At 49.4% G+C, this 18,495-nt stretch overlaps 7 protein-coding genes across 7 annotated transcripts; 4 read left to right on the top strand and 3 right to left on the bottom strand.

Annotated features, from left to right (window-relative positions):
• Nucleotides 1–87: 87 nt before the first annotated feature.
• Pdw03_5518 (NADH:ubiquinone oxidoreductase intermediate-associated protein 30) lies at nt 88–1,279 on the bottom strand (the record flags this gene model as incomplete). The annotated part of the gene is made up of 3 exons (XM_066101077.1): nt 88–809; nt 910–1,143; nt 1,201–1,279. 3 exons carry the CDS (start codon nt 1,277–1,279, stop codon nt 88–90), a joined length of 1,035 nt encoding a protein of 344 aa, XP_065958017.1.
• A 927-nt stretch (nt 1,280–2,206) lies between these two features.
• Nucleotides 2,207–5,111, top strand: Pdw03_5517 (Nucleotide-binding, alpha-beta plait; the record flags this gene model as incomplete). The annotated part of the gene is made up of 5 exons (XM_014683313.2): nt 2,207–2,514; nt 2,563–2,698; nt 2,813–2,903; nt 3,013–3,197; nt 3,252–5,111. 5 exons carry the CDS (start codon nt 2,207–2,209, stop codon nt 5,109–5,111), a joined length of 2,580 nt encoding a protein of 859 aa, XP_014538799.2.
• Nucleotides 5,112–6,009: 898 nt separating this feature from the next.
• Pdw03_5516 (Mediator of RNA polymerase II transcription subunit 12) lies at nt 6,010–11,004 on the bottom strand (the record flags this gene model as incomplete). Its single annotated transcript, XM_014683315.1, has 6 exons — nt 6,010–8,398; nt 8,458–8,759; nt 8,811–9,446; nt 9,507–9,711; nt 9,767–10,364; nt 10,422–11,004. The coding sequence occupies 6 exons, from the start codon at nt 11,002–11,004 to the stop codon at nt 6,010–6,012; spliced, it is 4,713 nt and encodes a 1,570-aa protein (XP_014538801.1).
• A 1,578-nt stretch (nt 11,005–12,582) lies between these two features.
• Nucleotides 12,583–13,349, top strand: Pdw03_5515 (Uncharacterized protein family UPF0139; the record flags this gene model as incomplete). The annotated part of the gene is made up of 8 exons (XM_014683316.1): nt 12,583–12,619; nt 12,676–12,726; nt 12,807–12,838; nt 12,899–12,915; nt 12,972–12,983; nt 13,039–13,136; nt 13,196–13,212; nt 13,269–13,349. 8 exons carry the CDS (start codon nt 12,583–12,585, stop codon nt 13,347–13,349), a joined length of 345 nt encoding a protein of 114 aa, XP_014538802.1.
• A 507-nt stretch (nt 13,350–13,856) lies between these two features.
• On the top strand, nt 13,857–14,621 carry Pdw03_5514 (Eukaryotic translation initiation factor SUI1; the record flags this gene model as incomplete). The annotated part of the gene is made up of 5 exons (XM_014683317.1): nt 13,857–13,884; nt 14,085–14,159; nt 14,257–14,349; nt 14,407–14,540; nt 14,607–14,621. The coding sequence occupies 5 exons, from the start codon at nt 13,857–13,859 to the stop codon at nt 14,619–14,621; spliced, it is 345 nt and encodes a 114-aa protein (XP_014538803.1).
• A 1,040-nt stretch (nt 14,622–15,661) lies between these two features.
• Pdw03_5513 (N-glycosylation protein EOS1) lies at nt 15,662–16,444 on the bottom strand (the record flags this gene model as incomplete). The annotated part of the gene is made up of 4 exons (XM_014683318.1): nt 15,662–15,913; nt 15,975–16,122; nt 16,186–16,241; nt 16,340–16,444. The coding sequence occupies 4 exons, from the start codon at nt 16,442–16,444 to the stop codon at nt 15,662–15,664; spliced, it is 561 nt and encodes a 186-aa protein (XP_014538804.1).
• An 810-nt stretch (nt 16,445–17,254) lies between these two features.
• On the top strand, nt 17,255–18,368 carry Pdw03_5512 (Mitochondrial inner membrane protein Mba1; the record flags this gene model as incomplete). Its single annotated transcript, XM_014683319.1, has 3 exons — nt 17,255–17,580; nt 17,706–17,810; nt 17,873–18,368. The coding sequence occupies 3 exons, from the start codon at nt 17,255–17,257 to the stop codon at nt 18,366–18,368; spliced, it is 927 nt and encodes a 308-aa protein (XP_014538805.1).
• Nucleotides 18,369–18,495: the final 127 nt, after the last annotated feature.

Genomic DNA, 18,495 nt, shown 5'->3' with positions numbered 1-18,495 from the left:
AGTGTCATGTTCAATGGTTGGCCCACTGTAGATGCGGTAGCAGGGATAATTATACACATATATGGCCATCCATATATGGCCTTACCTTTACTCCTCCCACTCAGATTTCAACCCCCTAAGACCTTTCTTGTTCGAATCCCAATCCTGTTGCTTTTTCTCTTCCTTGATGGGCTTCTCCTTGGGCTTATCAATCCAACCAGGGCTAGCGCCCTCATTAAGAGGCAGCGCATGATCACCACAAATACGGCGCTCCTCTTCAATCTCAGCCTCACTAATGCCATTCGTCGCCCAGATCTTATGAATGCGTAGATCAAATGGGCCCTCAACACGGTCCGTGAGACCAATACCAATACTCTTGACACGTTGCCGAGTCAAAGAAGTCTGCGGCTCAATTACAAAGCCATGGTTCGTACGCACGAACGAGTTGAAAGGCAAGAGAACAGTCTCCCATCCATTTGAGCCAGACGTCGTTGTTGTGGTAGAGGTAGAGATAATCGTCGATTCAGGTGGGACGTCTGAAAGCGCAGCGGGCAGGCCAGTTGGATATAAGTTCTCAACGGCATCGGGTGAGTCTGCTTGGAAGTCATAGTCCTCCTGCGATTTTGGTATGTTGCGCAGGCGATGGTGTCGCGTGTATAGTCTGTGCTGGTGGATATCCGTCTCGACGACCGCGTCTGTCTGCACGTTGACGGTGTACCGGCGGCCATCAGACTTGATACGCAGGGCAAGGTACGCATAGGGATCAACATCCCAGAAGAGCCGACCGAAGAGCCAAAAGCCCCGATCTTGGTTGCGAAACGCGGCGTAGCCTGGTGTGCGGGTATTAGTTGTTTTCTTTTTTTTTTCTTTTTCTTTCGTGTTCTAGGCCACTTGAGGGTGTCGCTACTTAGATAGCGGGTAGGGACTTGCCGGTTCTTTCGACGCGCCAATTGTCAGGAAGTTTGGTTGAGATGCTACCGTGAAAACGCGCATGTGAGGGAGTATTTGAAGAAGGTTCAGCTGATTCGTAGTCTAGGCTCGCTGTGCTAAATCCCCCTACTGCGCGGTCGGCCATGGTCTTGCATCCTGCAACGGTGCCCTCGTCTTCGAAATTTAGGAGGACATAAGGTTTAGTCGGAGTATGAAGGGCCTCTGTGTTCCAAGCTGCGGCAAATTAGTTGAGCTGCAAGACTGACGACATTGACATTTGACACAACTTACCGATCTTTGATAAACGGCCGAGCTCGCCGGCGCTGCGTTTGAAGAAACCGCCTTGGGCTAGACGTCGAGTTGGAATCATTGTGTAATTGTAATGGAGAATAGGGAGAGGCCCAGATTTGGAGATGGAGTTTCTTGATATCAGATGTCGGCTTCCGAGGTGGCGTGAACGGGCCCGATAAGATAGATAGTGTTTGGGATGTTTGGTCTCGTCTCCCTTCTCTTTCCTCTTACCCTAACTTCCTTTATACTTCATTTTCCTTGTTCCTATCGCATATGTATATCTGCATACCTTTGGGAAGTATTTGACCTCCTCTCAATAATGTACACGTCATCATGTCGCAACTTTACTTACTGGGGATTCGTTCAAGACTCATGCTAAATGCACAGGCCAACATATTGGAGACTTGATCTTCCATTATCCCTGCTGAGCTTAGGACTGTATCAAATATCATGCATGTGCCGATGGCTTACGACATTCTGATCCTCAGGAGTCTCCCGTATACTTCGCCAGGCCGACACCTGAATTGGTATGACGCGTATTCCCTCTTTGGGAAGGACATCCAGGCCCGTGGACTACATGGCCAACTCTATCTGGAATAGTATGCGCTACTAACGCTCTTCATGAGGGCCCGGCTCCGATGATTCTTCTGGGTGTCCGATTGTGAACCAGTGGTTAGATGGTCTCATGGACTGCAGAGTCCTGGGTAAGGCTTGATTCTGAGTCAAAATCGCTTCGAATTAGTACTAGGAGTCCCCCCTTCTCCGCTCCAGAAATATACCATGGATAGCTTCATATCTCCTTGTCGGTGCTGGGAAATCTTTTTTTCGATAATATCCGAAACTGGCGACGGAGACGGTGTTCATAGAGAATATCCACGTAGGCATACCTCGCTCTCTTCTCTCTCCTTTTTCTATATATCCATACCACACTCGTTAATCGCAGTTGAACCATTCGTTGACTGCAGTACAAATTTTCAGTTACTCGTGTTGATTATATATCTCCCCGATGGCGATCCATTACGTCGAACAGAATGGCTCTGAGCCTAGTATTTCTGGGCACAGTGCCCCGGAACCCATTATCACAAAGCAAGATGTCGATGACCATTCAGCCTCAGATTCTAGTGTCCCCGAATCTAGTAGCTCAGTGCCAAGTACCCCGGAACAAACCGTTGCCGAGTCAGCGAAGTCAGTCAAGCCAGTCAAGCCAGCCGACATAAAAACGCCGGCTCCACGTGCGGACCGATTGAATCAAACTCCAACCAAAGGAAATGCACAGGGCCTCTTTCTTCCCGACTGTTGTGTCTTTGTAGGAAAGTAGGTATTGCCCAGTCCTATCTGATAATCGATATACTGACCAAATAGCCTCTCAATCAAGGTTGCTCCTGAAAAGTTGGAAGAAGATCTTACAGAGATGATCTCTGTCTTTGGCCGATGTCATGTTAAGATCAAAATGTCACAGGGGATGAAGAAACTACCTGTTGGCTTTGTACAATTTGAGGTGAGTTGAACTATTTCAGATGAGATCTATGAGATCTATGAGACATACGCCGTGTACATGCCGTGTATTTGGCATATATGGCATGTATGGCCTGTGCTAACATAGTAAATATAGAACACCAAATCAGCAAATGCTGCATTGAAACAAAATAAAACCCTGATGCTACATAATCGGGTGTTGAGATTGGAATCATCCAAGGCTAAACGTGAGTTTCCCTGCTTATTTGGACTTCATCTTCTGCCTTTGCACCGTCGCACTTTCCCACCTTCACATCTTCACATCTTCACATCTTCACACTTTGCATTTTCTCTTAGGAACTGCCAATTTCGGTTATCTCTCTGATGCTCCCATCAAACAATCCGAAGTCTCTGATGCCCTGAAAGGACTTGGTAGTCTTGAGGGCATAAGTGTTCAACACTTTGTCACCGCAGAAGGAAAAGAGTCGACCTTTGGCGTTGTCACTTTCGCATACCCTGACGATTACGCAGATGCCCTCCAGGCAAGTCGGCTGTCCAATTTCGCTCTGACTCTACTGACCACTTGTTTCTTCTAGCATTTCCAGAACAACCCCGAGTACTATATGACCAGATCCAGCATGGACCCCAACGACACTCAACTTCCTCAGGATTACCCTGCAGGACAAAGGCCATCTAATCAACCTCTCCCAAGCCGTGGCAACCAGCAGCGATACAACAATAATGGTCGTAGATCCTTCCACCGTCCATGGTACAGCGGTAGCAACAACAACAGCAACAGAGGGGGATTTCGAAATGGTCCTGGTCCTGCCCCCAGGCAGCAAAACCCACCCTTTGCAAATCATGGTCACAGTCAAAGCTTCAATGGTCAAGGCCATTCTCCTCTTGGCTCTTTCGCTCAGAACTATCCCGGTGGCCAGGGGTTCCCTCAGAACAACTTCAACCAGGGCTATTTTAACCCCAACTTCAATCAAAACTTCCCTGGCAACAATTTCCACCCGAACTATCAGGGCAACAACTTCTCCAACTACCCCAATCAAAACTTCGTAGCTGCGGGTACATTTCCCAATCCTCCTCTTGTGTTCAACCAAATGCAAATCCATGAAGGCCCACCCCCGCCATATCATGCTGAGTACACTGCTATGCCAACCCCAGGGTTTCCTGTGTTCTTGGGCAATCAATCATACCAGTCTCCCAATACTCTTCCTCCAATCCTTACCCAGCCTCAGCCTCAGCCTATTGCTGGTCCTGTTCTCGGTCGCCGACGATTGCCTCCTCGTCCCGACTGTCCCTTGATTGTCTCCAGCCAGCCTCAATTTGACACCGAACATCACCGGCAACTCTACTACGAGCCCTACCCTGCTGACGAACCCGTCGTGCAAATGCAGTCAAGCTGGTCTGGTCCCCCGGGCGCTTGTTTCGTGCAGCCTGACTACAATCAGCCCTACCCTCCCAACGAAGATCCTCGTAGTCGCCAATCTAGCTTGGATAGTCAGCGGAACATCAAGTCGTCGCCCACAGTCAATGAATCCGAGTCAATCTTGACACAGACTAAAGTCCAGACTCCCGAGGTCGAGAGAGGTCGCCAACTGTTCCGGCCGCGCCACTCCAACACCGATGGGGGCTGTGACATGGCTCCAGTTTCCGCTCCTGCCAAGACCCAGAGTGACCCCGTCTCTATGCAAGCTGGCTCTCCGGGAAGAATCAATACGGCATATATGAGCAGGTCCGCTGAGACTCCGATTGCGCTCGCCGCACCTGTGACGGAGCCTATCAAGTCGGAGAACAAGCCTACTGGACCTGAGACCGAGTCCAGCCTGCCTCAGACCGAATCCACCTGTGCTCCAACTCATGATCAAAACAAAGAAGAGTTGATGGATGAAACCAAGCCACCACTGAATATCGACCCTGAAAGCGCTGGGTCCTCCTCCGAGGCCGGCCCAAAGACACCAGACACCGACGAGTCTCGGGAAAGCGCTAAACTTCGGACTCCAGCCAAACCCAACTCACTGAAAGCTGCCGATACAAAGACCCCTAATACCGTCGAGACTCTCAAAGTAAATGAAAAGGGCACTCCAGACAAAGGCAAGTCCCCGGAAGTGGTTACACCCACTCCAACCAAGAGTGGGAGCAGAAGACTCCAGCCCGCATTGCCAGATGGCAAGTACCAATTGGCCCGCCATGCTTTCCAGCATCGCAAACCACTTAAGAAAAAGTACCAACCCAAGACCGACACTGGCAAAACAGTCGAGCAGTACACCCGTGACATGAATGCGCAGCGTGCCTTGATTGATCCTGACTCGCGTGTCCCTGAGCATCTTTTGCAAGAGGTGATTCAAGAGCTAGAGAATGAGCGCAGGGATAATACTCGGAAGAGCCGAGGCCTCGATCCCAGTGATAAGAGCAGTGTCGACAGTGGTACTTCTTCGAAGAAGTAGGTCTGAGATTGACAGATGATACATGATTGAGATGGGAGTGGAGGAAGTTATCCGGTTTGATTTTCTTGCCATAAAGAGGCGTTTTATTCTTATCTTTTTCCTCTTTTTGTTCCATGCTGCTTTAATGGCATGGTCTTCTCTATTCGATGCTGTGTATTCCAAGTTTTTCAGGGAAAACCAAAAAAAAAAAAACAAAAACAACACCACCACCACCAAAAAAAGGGGAGCATGTATCTTACGATGAACATGCTCGATTCAGTTACCCAATTTTAAGTTTTATTCTGCAGGCTTGCTCATTCTTAAAGGCAATTCAATGCATTGCATACATTAGTACTGAACAGTGCTGGTCTTGGTTAGCGTCGTCATTTACCCACAACAAGCTGCCCTGGTGGCTGGGGAATTTTTTTTAAAAAAACAGTATGAAGTGCCTCAGCGATGATAGTATGATCCGATTTGATTGATTTGATTGACATGGCCTGAATGGCAACTTGATCTCCGTCCATGTAAACGCCGAGATCGAAAGCCGATTTATATGTACAAGATGCTTGTCGATGCCAGGTTGCACGTCATAGATGCCGAAACTGAATGCCAGTGGGGATAGTGATGCACGCCAAACAAAAAGAACAGAACGCAAGGACAGAAGAAAATGGGGCAAATTTCCATATACAAGCGCTCATGGTTGAAATAGAAGTGGAGGTGGTGAGGACAGAGAGGATATGCTGTGAGGGTGGCAGAATGTGGAGGTAAGGAGTCGAGAAGGGATCGTATATAGAGAATATTACGCTGGGAAGAGGTAAAGAGGAGGAAAAGGACGAGAAAGAAAGGTAAAGGGAGGATGCAAAGTGTAGTATGTGTAGGAGTGTGACCTCTCCCAATAAATTGGTGATCGGACTGATCCTCAAGCTCTCACACGTCTAGCATCAAAAAAGCCCAGATTGACAGCTGTATCATTGACGCCCAGGAACGGTGCCGCATCCTCAAGTAGTTCCCAAGGACGGACCGGATAGGGACCGACAATACGACCGCGGTGTTGAAGACGAAGTCGGCTTACCATGGAATTCGAATCAGGCGGCCCGGTCGACAGACCCGATGCTGCTGCGACAGACTGCTGCGCTGAAGATGATCCAACTATAGAGAAAAGAGCGGGGGTGGGAGTTGGCGTTGACCCCGATGCTGCCGGAGACGGGGCTGAGACTTGCTGGGCACTTGCAGATTGGTCTGGCATTGGGCCCAGAAGGTAGAGGAAGCGAGAGTCGTTCTGAAATGGAACAAATGATGGGCATTTCTCTTTCAGGAACCTTGCGCACTGGTGGCGGACATCGTCTGGGAAGATGTCGATTAACGAGGCAGCCACGTCGAGAGCGTGGGTCTGTAAGAGAATTCCTGGGCAGGGACGGAAGCCTTCAGTTGGGGTTGGGTGCGGGAAGTAATCGGCTGCAGGGAATAGACGAAGGACATCCCCGGGGAGGCGCGAGAGTGCAATGCAGAAAATTGATGTCAAAAGCCGGAGCTGTTCGTGCAGAGGGTTAATCTTGAGAGATGAGGGCGGTTGGGCAAATGCAGACCGATGGAGGACTACGATCCTCAGCAAAGCGGAGAACCAAAATGCAAGAGCCCGCTCAAATTTTGAACGATCTGTGTTGGCCACACCCTTGGCAAGGGTACTGTTGTGCATAGTGATGATCTTGTGGAGAAGGGAATCCATCTTTTCCACGAGCACCGGAGCAACAAATGGAGCTCCAGAATCGGGGATGCTGCTCGCAAGCTCTTCGATAATGGTCAAATACATTCTAGCAGTTTCCAATGATCCCAGCTTGTCAGGCGAATCAGGAATATCACCCATTGGCTCTTCGAGCAGTGGGATAGAGAAAAACGCCTTCTCCGCACGCTCCCGGATTTGGCGTACGGCGTCCGGGCTCATCAGTGCAACCAGGTCAACCCAGTGAAGTCTGCGAGCACGGCAGTCTGATACGGCAGTTTTGAACATGGCATCAACAATATTGGTTCGGTCTTCAGACCCAGAAACCGCATAGAATAGAACTTGAAGCTTCAACTGGCAGAATGGGAGCGAGAAATCGTCGGTCATACAGGCAAGTTTTTCGACCTTTGAGAGGACTGAGTTGCCATCGGAATGTGACTCGATGCCCAATAAAAGGTCGAGCGCTTTCTGGACAATACCCAAAGCGGCTGGGTATTGTTCCATGAGCTTTTGCATGCCATTCTGTGCCGCACATTCAGGGTGACGCACAAGGAGATCACGTAACAGCATGGTTATGGAGTGTTCCAGCTCGCTGCGTCTAGTGGAAGAGCCATTGGCGTTGGAAGAAGCGGCATCGCAAACAATTTTGAGCGCTTCCTCGGAGTTCTTGTTGAGAAACTCCTGCTGTGCCAACTGGAATCGATATGACACTAAATCAATGGACTTGCTGTCTTCGTCACCAGAGACAAGAAGTTGGACAAGGTCAGCAGGCAGCTGGGCTGCGTTGGGGACTGTTGATGGCGTAGAGAGTGTGAGTTTCTTTGCAAGAGTCAAAAAAGCTCTGATAGTAACGCATCCAACACCAATTAGCGGCGGCAGAATTCTTAGCAAGATAGTACGTTCAGGAGATCGCAAATGATCACAGACCCAACGGGCAAGAATGCCATCGAAATGCTTTGGATGAAAAGACCTCAGCTGTGCAAGGTAACGGCAGGTGTCATTTGCTGACAGATTCGCATGGCCATCATCAGATTCCAAATGCTTTATGAGGGTGTTAAAGATCGCGTCCAGAGTGGGCTCATCCATGACATTTCCTGATTGCAAAAGCCGATCTAGCTTCTCTTGGAAGAAGGGATCAACGCCACCAAAACCATCTGGAATGTGATCAGAGACCGGGGAAGATGCGGTCATAATTGACTTGTTTTCCATGCGGGAGAGATCCTGGCGAAGAATGGACACAGTGTTCAGTTCACTCGGGATGCGCAAACCGAGTTCGATCAAAGAGAATATCAGATCGAGACTTGGCATGCCAAATCTCTTAATTCCGGCGTAGGCATCAATGAGTCTCCGAAACAGATCGGTTGTAGCGCCAATCACGCAAAGAGAGTCGAAATGGCAATTTGTAGTATCTGCAACCGAGGCGAGAACGGTGCTATCACCACAACTAGATGCAAACTTCAACACATCTGCTAACATTGAAATATCACCAAATGATTCAAGAGCATCGCGGACGACATAAAACTCGGCAGGAGTCAGTGCAGAAACTACAGAGGCAATGCCAACGGGAAACATTTCTCTGTTAGTTGACCTAGTGGCGAGTTAGTAAGATAGGTGATGGGTTCAAGGGATAAAAATGCAAATGCTTACTTTGCGCCCCAGTTGTGTTCCCCAATTGCTCTGCGTAGCCACTGGCCAACCTCGGCTTTGACAGCCCAAGGCAAGTTTTGTGGAAGTGAGTCTAATGCCATCGACGCATGTTCATGGACGCCAAAAATCCCGGGTAGACGTTGGCTGATTATGTCCTTCACGCTATCAATGGCTGCGTTCTCTTCCAAAGCTGAGAGCCCAGTCCGAGTCAGCAGAGTACTCCGCAAGTTCCCAACGTGTTCTGGAAGACGGGCAACAGGGAGTTGCGCTATGAGCCTGATTTCGATTGGCAGGTCCTTTACCTACAGATATGTCAGTGATCAGAAGGGTGTGGCATGTGAATTCAATCTTACTTTGCGCTTCTCAGCTGAGGGCGATGCATTGGTAACGCCTCGTGCCATGATCCATTGAAGATAGCGCCCAACTGAAAATGTCTGTGACCTGACAAGCTCAGAAACAACATGGTAGATCTGATCCATGTTGAGCTTTTGATTGTTCTGTCCACGCGAGAGAAAGGCCAGTATGTGACTGTCTATATCGACGCCGGCCAACTTCCATTTCCGGAGCAGGCGAACACCAATGTAAACCCGACAGAGACCATGGCGGAAGGGTGTAGAGAGCCATTCCAATAGTTTGAAGACCAAAACAGCCTTGTCATCAAAAGCGTCGAGATAGCCAAAGACAGAAGATAGATCGTGAGCAGTGCGGATGGAGTCTAGAAGTCGGACGATGCGTTGATGGGGTGAACGCTGGGTTGTCTGTTTCGAGTGCTTAGGTCGTTGCACTCGCGCATTGCGCTCTGCGAGGCTCTGGAAAAGAGCTTTCTCTGCCTCATTGCTCAAATCAAGGGCAGAAGACACCAGTTGTTTGTACATGTCCCAAGAATTTGGGAGTATCATCGAAGATGTGTGGTCAAGAACAAGTTTTTTGATAAAGCGAGAAAGACGGTCGATAAGAGGTTGAAGTTGTATTAACTTGGCTTCAGTTGCCTATGGCGAGCTGTCAGTATTTACTGCATGCACAAATTAATTTGTACAAGTTAGACGCACCTGTTGCACTTTTTGGAGCAGTAGCTCAGCTAATCGTCGTCCCCTTCGCCGATATCGCATGATACTATTCCAGTATATGCCGAGCATTAAAAGCCAGATTGGAATCGTGCCGATAGAAGCAGTCTCAAAGGATGACAAGAACCATTCAAGGAAATGATCATGGTCCAGTAAGTTCTCGGAAAAGAAACGAGCAGTCAACCCGATTCTGGAGATAAGGTTAGCACGCTGCTCACAATCTACTGTAGTCCACGAGCACCTACGCATATGTCATCTTTGCCTTCCAATCCGAGGACTTGGGGAAAGCAAACACCCCTTCAACAAATTGCTGGACATTTGTCGTCCATTCTCGGACCCATTTCGCCTCTAATCCAACAGCCAAAGTCCCACTTGTGCCTTTTCGCTTGAACGCACGGATTTCATTCGCACCCACGCACTTTGCCAACCAGACAGCACGAGCAACAGGGATCCATTTACCGAGACACTGATCGAGGAGGATCTTGCCGCGGATCCCGTGGGGAATGGTTCGGCTCAACCTTCGCAGCGGAACAGACGGGTTGGCGAGATCTCGAAGCCATGCCTCGCGCTTGTTGTCGGTGAGCGTAACTCGAGGTGGCGGTTTAAAGGTTGACGGAGCGTGAATAGTATTGTGACTTTGTCGTTTCTCCAACGCCGCGGAGAAGACAGATGAAAGCATCTGTAACCCGGTGCGATTCTTGAGCTGCGCATATAATGCTGGACGCGCTGTATTCGATTCATTTTGGGAGACCTGTGTACGATCAAAATACCCTTGTTTCGTGGTTTGCTCGCTCAGGACGTCCTCTGGGTGGTTTCCGGTCCATGGGGCGAAATCGGCGGGTTCTGAAACGAGCGATTAGTCTCCATAGTCACATTTTAGGAATCCGGGTATTCATTTACTTTGACTTTTGTAGATCGGAGCAACGGAAGGGATCTCAATGCAATACGGGGTCGTCTGTACAGCCCCGACTGGGGAGCTTTCCCTCGATTTCACGACTCCGCTTCCCCTAGGTTCCGCCCCAAAACCGTTCACCCAAGGCTGAGCCGGCAACGGAGGTGGAGAATGGGGCTTATATCCGGCAGTGCCATCGCCACGATTCTCATTGTTCGGGATTTCCGACACGACAGCCTGGAAGGACCAGGCCGGACGGCCGCGCCACGAGACTGCAGGTCGCGAAATTGCACTTCCGGGAGTACTCCTCGTTTCTCCCACTGCCGTGCTAGTATCTGATGGATTCGATCCGCTCGGAACTTCCAATCTCGGTCGTTTGGGGGGTGGTTCTCTATCTTGCGACAACGGACCGCCTGCGGTCAGGTCAACAATAGCAGGTTGTCGAATTGGCGGTTGTGGCAGCGAGGCTGGCCTGTCGGGCTGGTCATATTGTCCCAACATCTGCACATTGTCAACTCGTCCAGGACCGCCATTGAAAGTTCGCAGAGGTTGGCCCCACGATTGGCTGCCGGCAGAGGAATGGGGGATCATCTTAGGCTCATGATGTATCCAATGGATGGAGTATTCGGGTCATCCAGGCGACGTCTAATTTCGAGAAATTCGAGTCTGTCTTTGGAAATGGAGGCGAATGCGCGGTATTAAATGGAAGTTGGCGGGTAGGGTGAGCTGATGGGGAATCGGAGAACAGCCAACTCGGGTTATCTGAGAGAGTCTTGAGTATGTCGGGGAAAACACCAATCCTAAATAAACAGATGAATAAGGTTGTTCAAAGAAGCAAGTACAACCTTGAACATGTGAGTAAATGTACAGAGTAATGAATGTAGGACTCAAAAGCTGATCGACTGTGTTCACATCGACTATCATATGATTTGGTAAGAGGGTAATGGGATGACAATACGGGATGTGCCAATGTGCCAATGTGCCAATGTGCTTTTTTTTTTACTTTCATTTGCCCTTTGATAAACGCAATCTCTCGGGTTAATTTGCTCTTTCAAGAAGTCTTTACGTGTAATATCAGGGTTAACGTTTACTCCGAACAGGTTTTTCTTATTGCGTCTATGTTGTATCTTCTCGTCCGTTCTCTTAAATCCGTCGGCTCCCGAAAAGCTCCCTATCTGGTGATATACCTCCTCGGCAAGAGGTAGCCGCGCGGAATTATTCTGTGTGCCCAATATGAATTACGGAGTTTTGAAGTTCTGGAGTTTGAATTTCTTTTTTTCTTTTTTTCTTTTGTCCAAATACAAGACTCCCCATGACCTGTTACACATTTGAGAGGCCCAAGAGCGCGACGGGCCGTTCCCATTCTCTCTCGGCATAATCCCCGACGCTTTCCAAATGGCTTATCGCGGAGTTCGATGAGTCCACATTCCGCAGAGTACGTTTCGGGTCTATCGGGTCTTTACATTACCAATTTTCAATTGTTTGACTCTGGACCCGTGGCATGTTGGACTCGGGGCTTATGTTGTACAGCAAATTGCCATCTGAGGTGCAGATCAACGTTCACCTGCATATCCATCCAAGATTCCATGAAACTACAGTGAGAACTGGAATATGCCAACTGCAAGGAGGGATTTGCAGTGCATAGGTTGAAGCCTATCGAGTCCGCTGTACCATGTCATGTAGGAAGTGATCGATGCACAGCCATCACACTTGCAGCGCGTCTAGGCCATTACACAAACCCTGTAAGATGTCGGTGGGTTTTGACTCGTATTGTCTTTATGCTATTACATTTATACATAGATAGCCATGATCCGACCGGCTTGGTTTTCACGGGAATCATGTGTTATAGTCACATCAAACAGTTGATAGCGGTGAATGTCACAAGTTGGTCTATTTGTGCTCAAACTAACAATATTCTGATCCCTGCTTACGGCAGTCTCAGCTTGAGTGAGAAAACAACCTAGAAAGGCTCCATTTGGGAGATACAGAAGACATAGATACATTAAAGTCATACAAAGAGAAAGAAATGACCATCTTCCTCCAAGTCGGAGATGTTTAATCCGGGGTGTTCTCGGAAAGTCTAGCCCAGACGGGCACCGCCTTGGCACTGGGGTGGCCAGTTCGATCCTTCCACCTCAACCCATCACCTTAATATCATACCTCAACATTATGTCGTCAAAGAAAGATATGCGCAGGGCTGATCTCGGTGAGTGGAGCAGTAATTGTTTCAAATCTTGGCTCGTCAAAGCTAACGTGGAAAAGCAATCCCCTATGTCGATCCGCCCAAGAGCAGCAGCGATGCCGATATCTCCAGTACGCCACACCACGTCTTCGCTTCAGATCTGGTATTCTTTAGTGCAAGAATTTTGAAGGCTGATTGAGCTATGCAACAGGCACAATGTCGAGCACTATGCCCATGGCGGCGGTAAGTCGTTACCCCAACATCTGACTTTGCGATAACTGGACCCTGACCGTGATCTCGTAGATGTTCACTCGGAACCGGTGAGTCGCACATCTTACATTAGCTATGCAGATTATTGACGAGCGGCGCGACACAGCATGATCGGATGGTAAGAGCAAGACAAGCAGTCAATGGTTTGGCCAGATTATCTGACTCGGAACCAGGGTATCCTTCGTCTTCTCACTTCAGTCCTGGTTGGGTGAATCCGCAGAGCAGAAGAAGACTGCTTCTACACCGGCCTACATGTCGGTTCTTATGTCCTGTTCGTTCCTCTCCGTATCCCTCTCGTGCGTACAGGACTAATCTCATGATATGGTATAGTGATGGCATTGGTTGTCGTATGTATCCCCAACTTACAGAATTGCAACGCACTCAGCTTAACAAACTATTACAGACCTATTTCCCTCTCTTCTTGCCCCCGCAGGCTCCTGGGGTTACCGCCGGTGCCGCCGCATCGACCCCGCTGGCTTCTTGAACGCCCGAACCTTCTTGATATCCTCCTACATACACATCATAATCTCTTGTTATCTGAACTACGATGGATCAACTGTTCGCGGGTCATTGGATTCCGAGTCTGGATTGAGAGATCTCCACCTTTATCTAATGTTGTCACAATGTACCAACATTCAACCCAAGTTCTGCCCTTGTAATCAAAGTTGAGCAAGTTTGCTTGCCACCATAACGCCCACCATTTGCTGGTTTGAATTAAAATTGTCCATAATTTCCACCTCATAGTTCTTGCGCCATGTTTATGGCCCTGGGTGTTTGGATGCGTGTCGCTTAGTCACACACCGCCTTCCCCCACAACGTGACTCTTGCCTCAAAAGGCTCTGCCACTTCTTCTCTCCTGTTCATCTACCATAGCATCTCCTCTGTCCTAACCACACACGCTCCGATCTTTTACAGAGATATTGAATCTCACCCTTCGCTCACTCCATCAATACCCATTTTAAACGCTGTTTACTACGAAAAGGCCGAGTTTATGTCCATCGAAAACCTCAAGACCTTCGGTAAGTTCGCCACTTTCCCCCTCCTGGGCGCGTATCGGGCTTCACCCCCCACACCCACGCAAATCCCCAGCTATGGGTACCATATGTGTCGACAAGACATACGTCTGGAAAGTGCCAACGCGGTGTTTGTTTCATCGAGTGTCACAGCGGCGGGGGTAGAAATTTAGTACTGAACTGAGGCTGACATGTGCATCTTGCAGACCCCTTCGCCGAAGCCGACGAAGATACCGGCGAGACTAAACAGTCTCAGAACTATATCCACATACGGATTCAGCGTACGTCCACTCTCCTTTTCTCGCCGTTCATGGTAGCTCTTGCGACTCGCCGGCGCCAAAAAAAGGGGGTACATGCTAACTACTTGTTTCACAACAGAACGCAATGGTCGTAAGACTCTGACCACTGTTCAGGGTCTGCCCAAGAAGTTCGACCAAAAGAAGATTCTCAAGGTCATCAAGAAGAAATTCGGTACGTCTTGTGGCCCGTGTATGTGCAAGTCCAGGCCAGTTTTTAACCATATCTTAGCTTGCAATGGCACCATCGTCTCTGACACTGAGATGGGTGAGGTGATTCAGCTGCAGGGAGACCAGAGAAAGGATGTCCAGGAGTTCTTGACTGACAAGAAAGAGGGACTCGAGCTTGATGCCAAGACCATCAAGGTATGTCACCTCCCCAATGCTTGCCCTCCTATCACTACTACGGTGTTCTAATATATCATCTAATAGGTCCACGGGTTCTAATCCCATCACCAACATCATACCTTGTTCCAGTCCCCTCTTCCCGGTTTATGTTGCCCTGTGAGCGGTGGGATAGGAAGCATCCCTCATCCGCCGGCCGCATACAATGCTGTATGCAACACTGGCCTTCACCTCGATCGAATGTCTTGCTTTCTCCCCCCCCCCCCCCCCCCCCCCCCCCCCCCCCCCCTTCCCACCACTTTGTGCCTGGCGTGTTAGACCTGGGCCCGTCGTCGAAATGACCCGCTACACCTGTGTGCCTCCTGACTATCGTTCCCGCATGGTCGACAAGGAGAGCGGGGTGGTTCGACCGCTATTCTAAGAACGGGATTATGACGGAACGAGGAGTTGGTAGATACCCATTATCTGCATAGACAGACAACTTTTTTTTTTTCTTTTCAAGACTTGCGTGTGTTTTCCATTATTTTTTCCTTTGAGAGGGGGCTGCTTTTGCCTGTATTGCTCATTACCATTGCCTTCCCATGGTCAATTGTCAGTCTGGCTGATCGAGGAGATCCAAGTTGAACCAAGGGCTTTGTTGAACCGATTTCCCGGTCATTGCCGTCTGGTTAATCTTCGCTGTTCTCACTCTTTTTGTTGCCCCTCTCTTGGGGATGCAGTCCATTACTTGGACACAAGGAAATTGAACTGTTGTTCAGTGTCACGTTCCAGCTGATGCAGCAACTTTGAGTAAATTATAGAAGTCTTAATGTTAATCTAGCAGGTTAGTTTAAGAGGGTGGAATTTCACATTGTGAATCAATCAATCAACAAAAACAATAGATTAGATCTATCAAAGATCGCTATGTCTGAAAAGAAAAACTTCCCTAGGCCAGGGGTATAAAGCACAATCAGTCCAAAGGCGTAAAATCAAGATCTCACAACTCAATCAAGATCAAATCCCAAAAATGTACAAAACATCCACTCTGTCTAGCCAAGAACGCTTGTCCAGCTTGACCATCCAGACTGTGGAATCAACTCTACGAGATATCCCGAAACAGAAAAAGAAGAGAAAGCACAGCAGCCAGCTGGCAAGTAAGCAAGCTACAGCTCTCTTACAGGAATGCGGTCATCCGCAACTCGCATGCGCAGGAAAATTGCCACAGCCCAATCCCAAAGCTTGCGAGTGATGACGAAGACAGGCACTTCTGGTTCGTTTTCACGGGTCAGATGCAGCTGCATGAGGAGTGAGGACATGCTTAGGAAGCTTGCGACGGAAACGACTAGTAGCGATGCTGCTGTTTCACGTTTTATGGTTGCATGGTTTTGCGTTGCGTGGTAGACAAAGGTTAAAGACTATATAAAGGGTCAGTGGCTATTGTGTCGTAGATCAACAATTGGAACCGGGATAACGCACGGTTGTTATGGAGATCCAAGCTGGTAAAAGGAGTCGAGGGTCAGAGGATGCACCAGATAGATAAAGGACCCAAGAAGTGATATATGCAATCAGGCCATTAGTTGTTAGAAGACGGATCACAACAGCTGGTGGGGTGTAATTTAGAAGCCTGAGTAGACCACAGATTAGCATTAGGGACGACAGTGGGACGTCCAAGGAAGGAGAAACCAACCATCGAGACATCATGCAATCAGCAAAGAAGTAGGAAAGATATGCAGATGCACAGCACTGTCAAGTAGTCAGTAAATGAGCACACGGCTGAACACGAGCAAGTAGTATTTCAAAAAGAATATACGCCCACATATCAAGGCGGGAAAATCACTCACCCACATAATAGCCAATGCCACCTCCGTCACCCGGAACCTCCTCTCAACATCCCATTCCTGTCCAACACTACCAACTATCGCCGCCGCCCACCCCTCTCGTCCCATGCCCGGCCTTATGTGCAGCAACTCAGCGAGGAAAGTAAAGGCGCATCGCAAACCCCACCAGGCAGCAGGAAGCGTGCTCAGAGCCCGACATACTAGCAGGGGAATATGCCATCTGCGGTCTACCCCGAGGATTACAGCAACGCGGGGGTGCAGTGCTGACGGAGGGCCATCGCTGCTGAGTGGGGTATGGGACGGAGAGGAAGTCGGGGAAGCCGGGACAGTCGAAGCAGATGGAGAAGCCACCTCTTTAGCCAGCCGGCTTTGTAGTAGTTCAGGGGAAGAGAAGTAGCCCGGCTGAAGAGCTGATCGCGCAAGATTCAGGTCTGGACCGAGCTGTAAAAGTTGGTGTGGATAGCCGTGGGGAGTGTATGGTGGAGGAGAAGCATTACGTCGAGAAGGAGCCAGCCTTTATTCTGAATCACGGCAAATGCGGCCGCCACGCAAGGAATTGAAGGGTTGTAGTATGGGCGTTGCGATCGAGTCGTTCGCTCTCGATAAGATTCAAAATTGGGTTGTTGTCAAGCTGTCTGTGAGTCCCCTAATTGGCAGACATTAGACCCAGTGCGTGGCGGGCGGTGTCTTTTTTCCGAAGGCAGTTTATAGTTCTATACTTTCAACTTCTTTTTCCATCTGACTGTGTTATTTAAGAAATTGCGAAGAAGATACAAGCAGTCGCCTCGATAAGAGGGTGCTTTGTTCATAAGAATCCCCCGGCCACTTGTTGCTGACCTGCGGAGTGATTCACGTGACTGTTCCGCGGATTTCTGTTCGTCGGCCCGGAACCACTTCTCTTGATCAATCCGGTTCGCAATGGCGTCTACCCTACGAGTTCCCGCGGGCACATCCGCTCGGATTGTACCATCTGGTTTCTTCGTCCAATGCCGGGCCTTCTCCGAGACCTCCCAACAATGGCGTGGGAGACAAATGAACTTCCGACCTCCAAGCCAAGTGCAGCCGTCCTTCAAAACCAGAACCCAGGGCATGAAGCTAGCCGATCTGCCAAATGATATCGGCATATTACCAGGTACCTTCGTCCGTCCATTGTGGAGGGATATGCCTTCGCTTTTCAAGGCACCGCGCGATAGATGGCATATGGAATGGACGTGGCTCAAGGCCTGGTTGAGCAACCACGCCAGGTCAGTTCTCCCCGAATCCTCGGAATATCCGGGGCTCTATTGCTCTGTTATCGGTCACGTTGAAGAACTAGAGCGGGATATACCATACAAATTTGCGAAGATTATCTTTTCTAACTGTACTGCAGTCTGCTCCAATACTGCAAGCGCGAAAACACCCTCCCTCTTCTCCTGCGCAAGCGTCGCCACTTCGCCGCAAAGCTCCAGGAGGAAATGTATACAGCGTTTGCGGAGTAAGCATGCGCCATTTCCCCATTCTTTTTTGAACGGGACTAACAACTATGAATGGTTACAGAGGCAACACTCCTAAAATCCGCCAGATCTGCTGCGACGGTCTCGTCAAGCAACTCAGCACAGGTATCGAACGCCGCCCAAAAAATGAGCAAGTGACCTGGAAACTGGTGAAGTACCTGCGTAAGCCAAGCACAAACTTCACTGGCCTCCGTGTTATCTCAGATCGCGCGACATCCATCCCCGATATCCCGAAATCCGGCATTCGTCAGATTGTCGTGCGCATCACCAGCCGACAGTCCACAACCACGACTCGGGTCCAAAATGCCAATGGAAAGGGACCTATGGAAGATACCACCGTTTCCGCCAAGCAGCAGGACTGTGTCGAGCACATTGTCATTCAGCATCTCCGCTGGAATGACCAGGACAAGGGCTGGAAAGTCTGGGGCCACATCAGTCCCACCTCATTGCATGAGGCTTGGACCAATCCCTACTTCATGCCTGGCTTGTCGGCCCTCGAGCGTCTGGATATGATCAAGGACTCGATGGGCCAGAAATAAACTCGAGTTGCATCCCAAATTGCGACTTGTGCTTTTTTCAGTTTGAATCACATACTCTGCACCTCTGGGCTCTCCATCATTTGGAGACTGCAGCTGCAAGATTCGCACTAGGAAATCAAATTCCGGG

Source organism: Penicillium digitatum, chromosome 6, assembly GCF_016767815.1.
Source record: "Penicillium digitatum chromosome 6, complete sequence".
NCBI lineage: Eukaryota > Fungi > Ascomycota > Eurotiomycetes > Eurotiales > Aspergillaceae > Penicillium > Penicillium digitatum.
The sequence above is the reverse complement of the archived record's forward strand: the minus strand, read 5'-3'. Positions and strand labels throughout refer to the sequence as shown.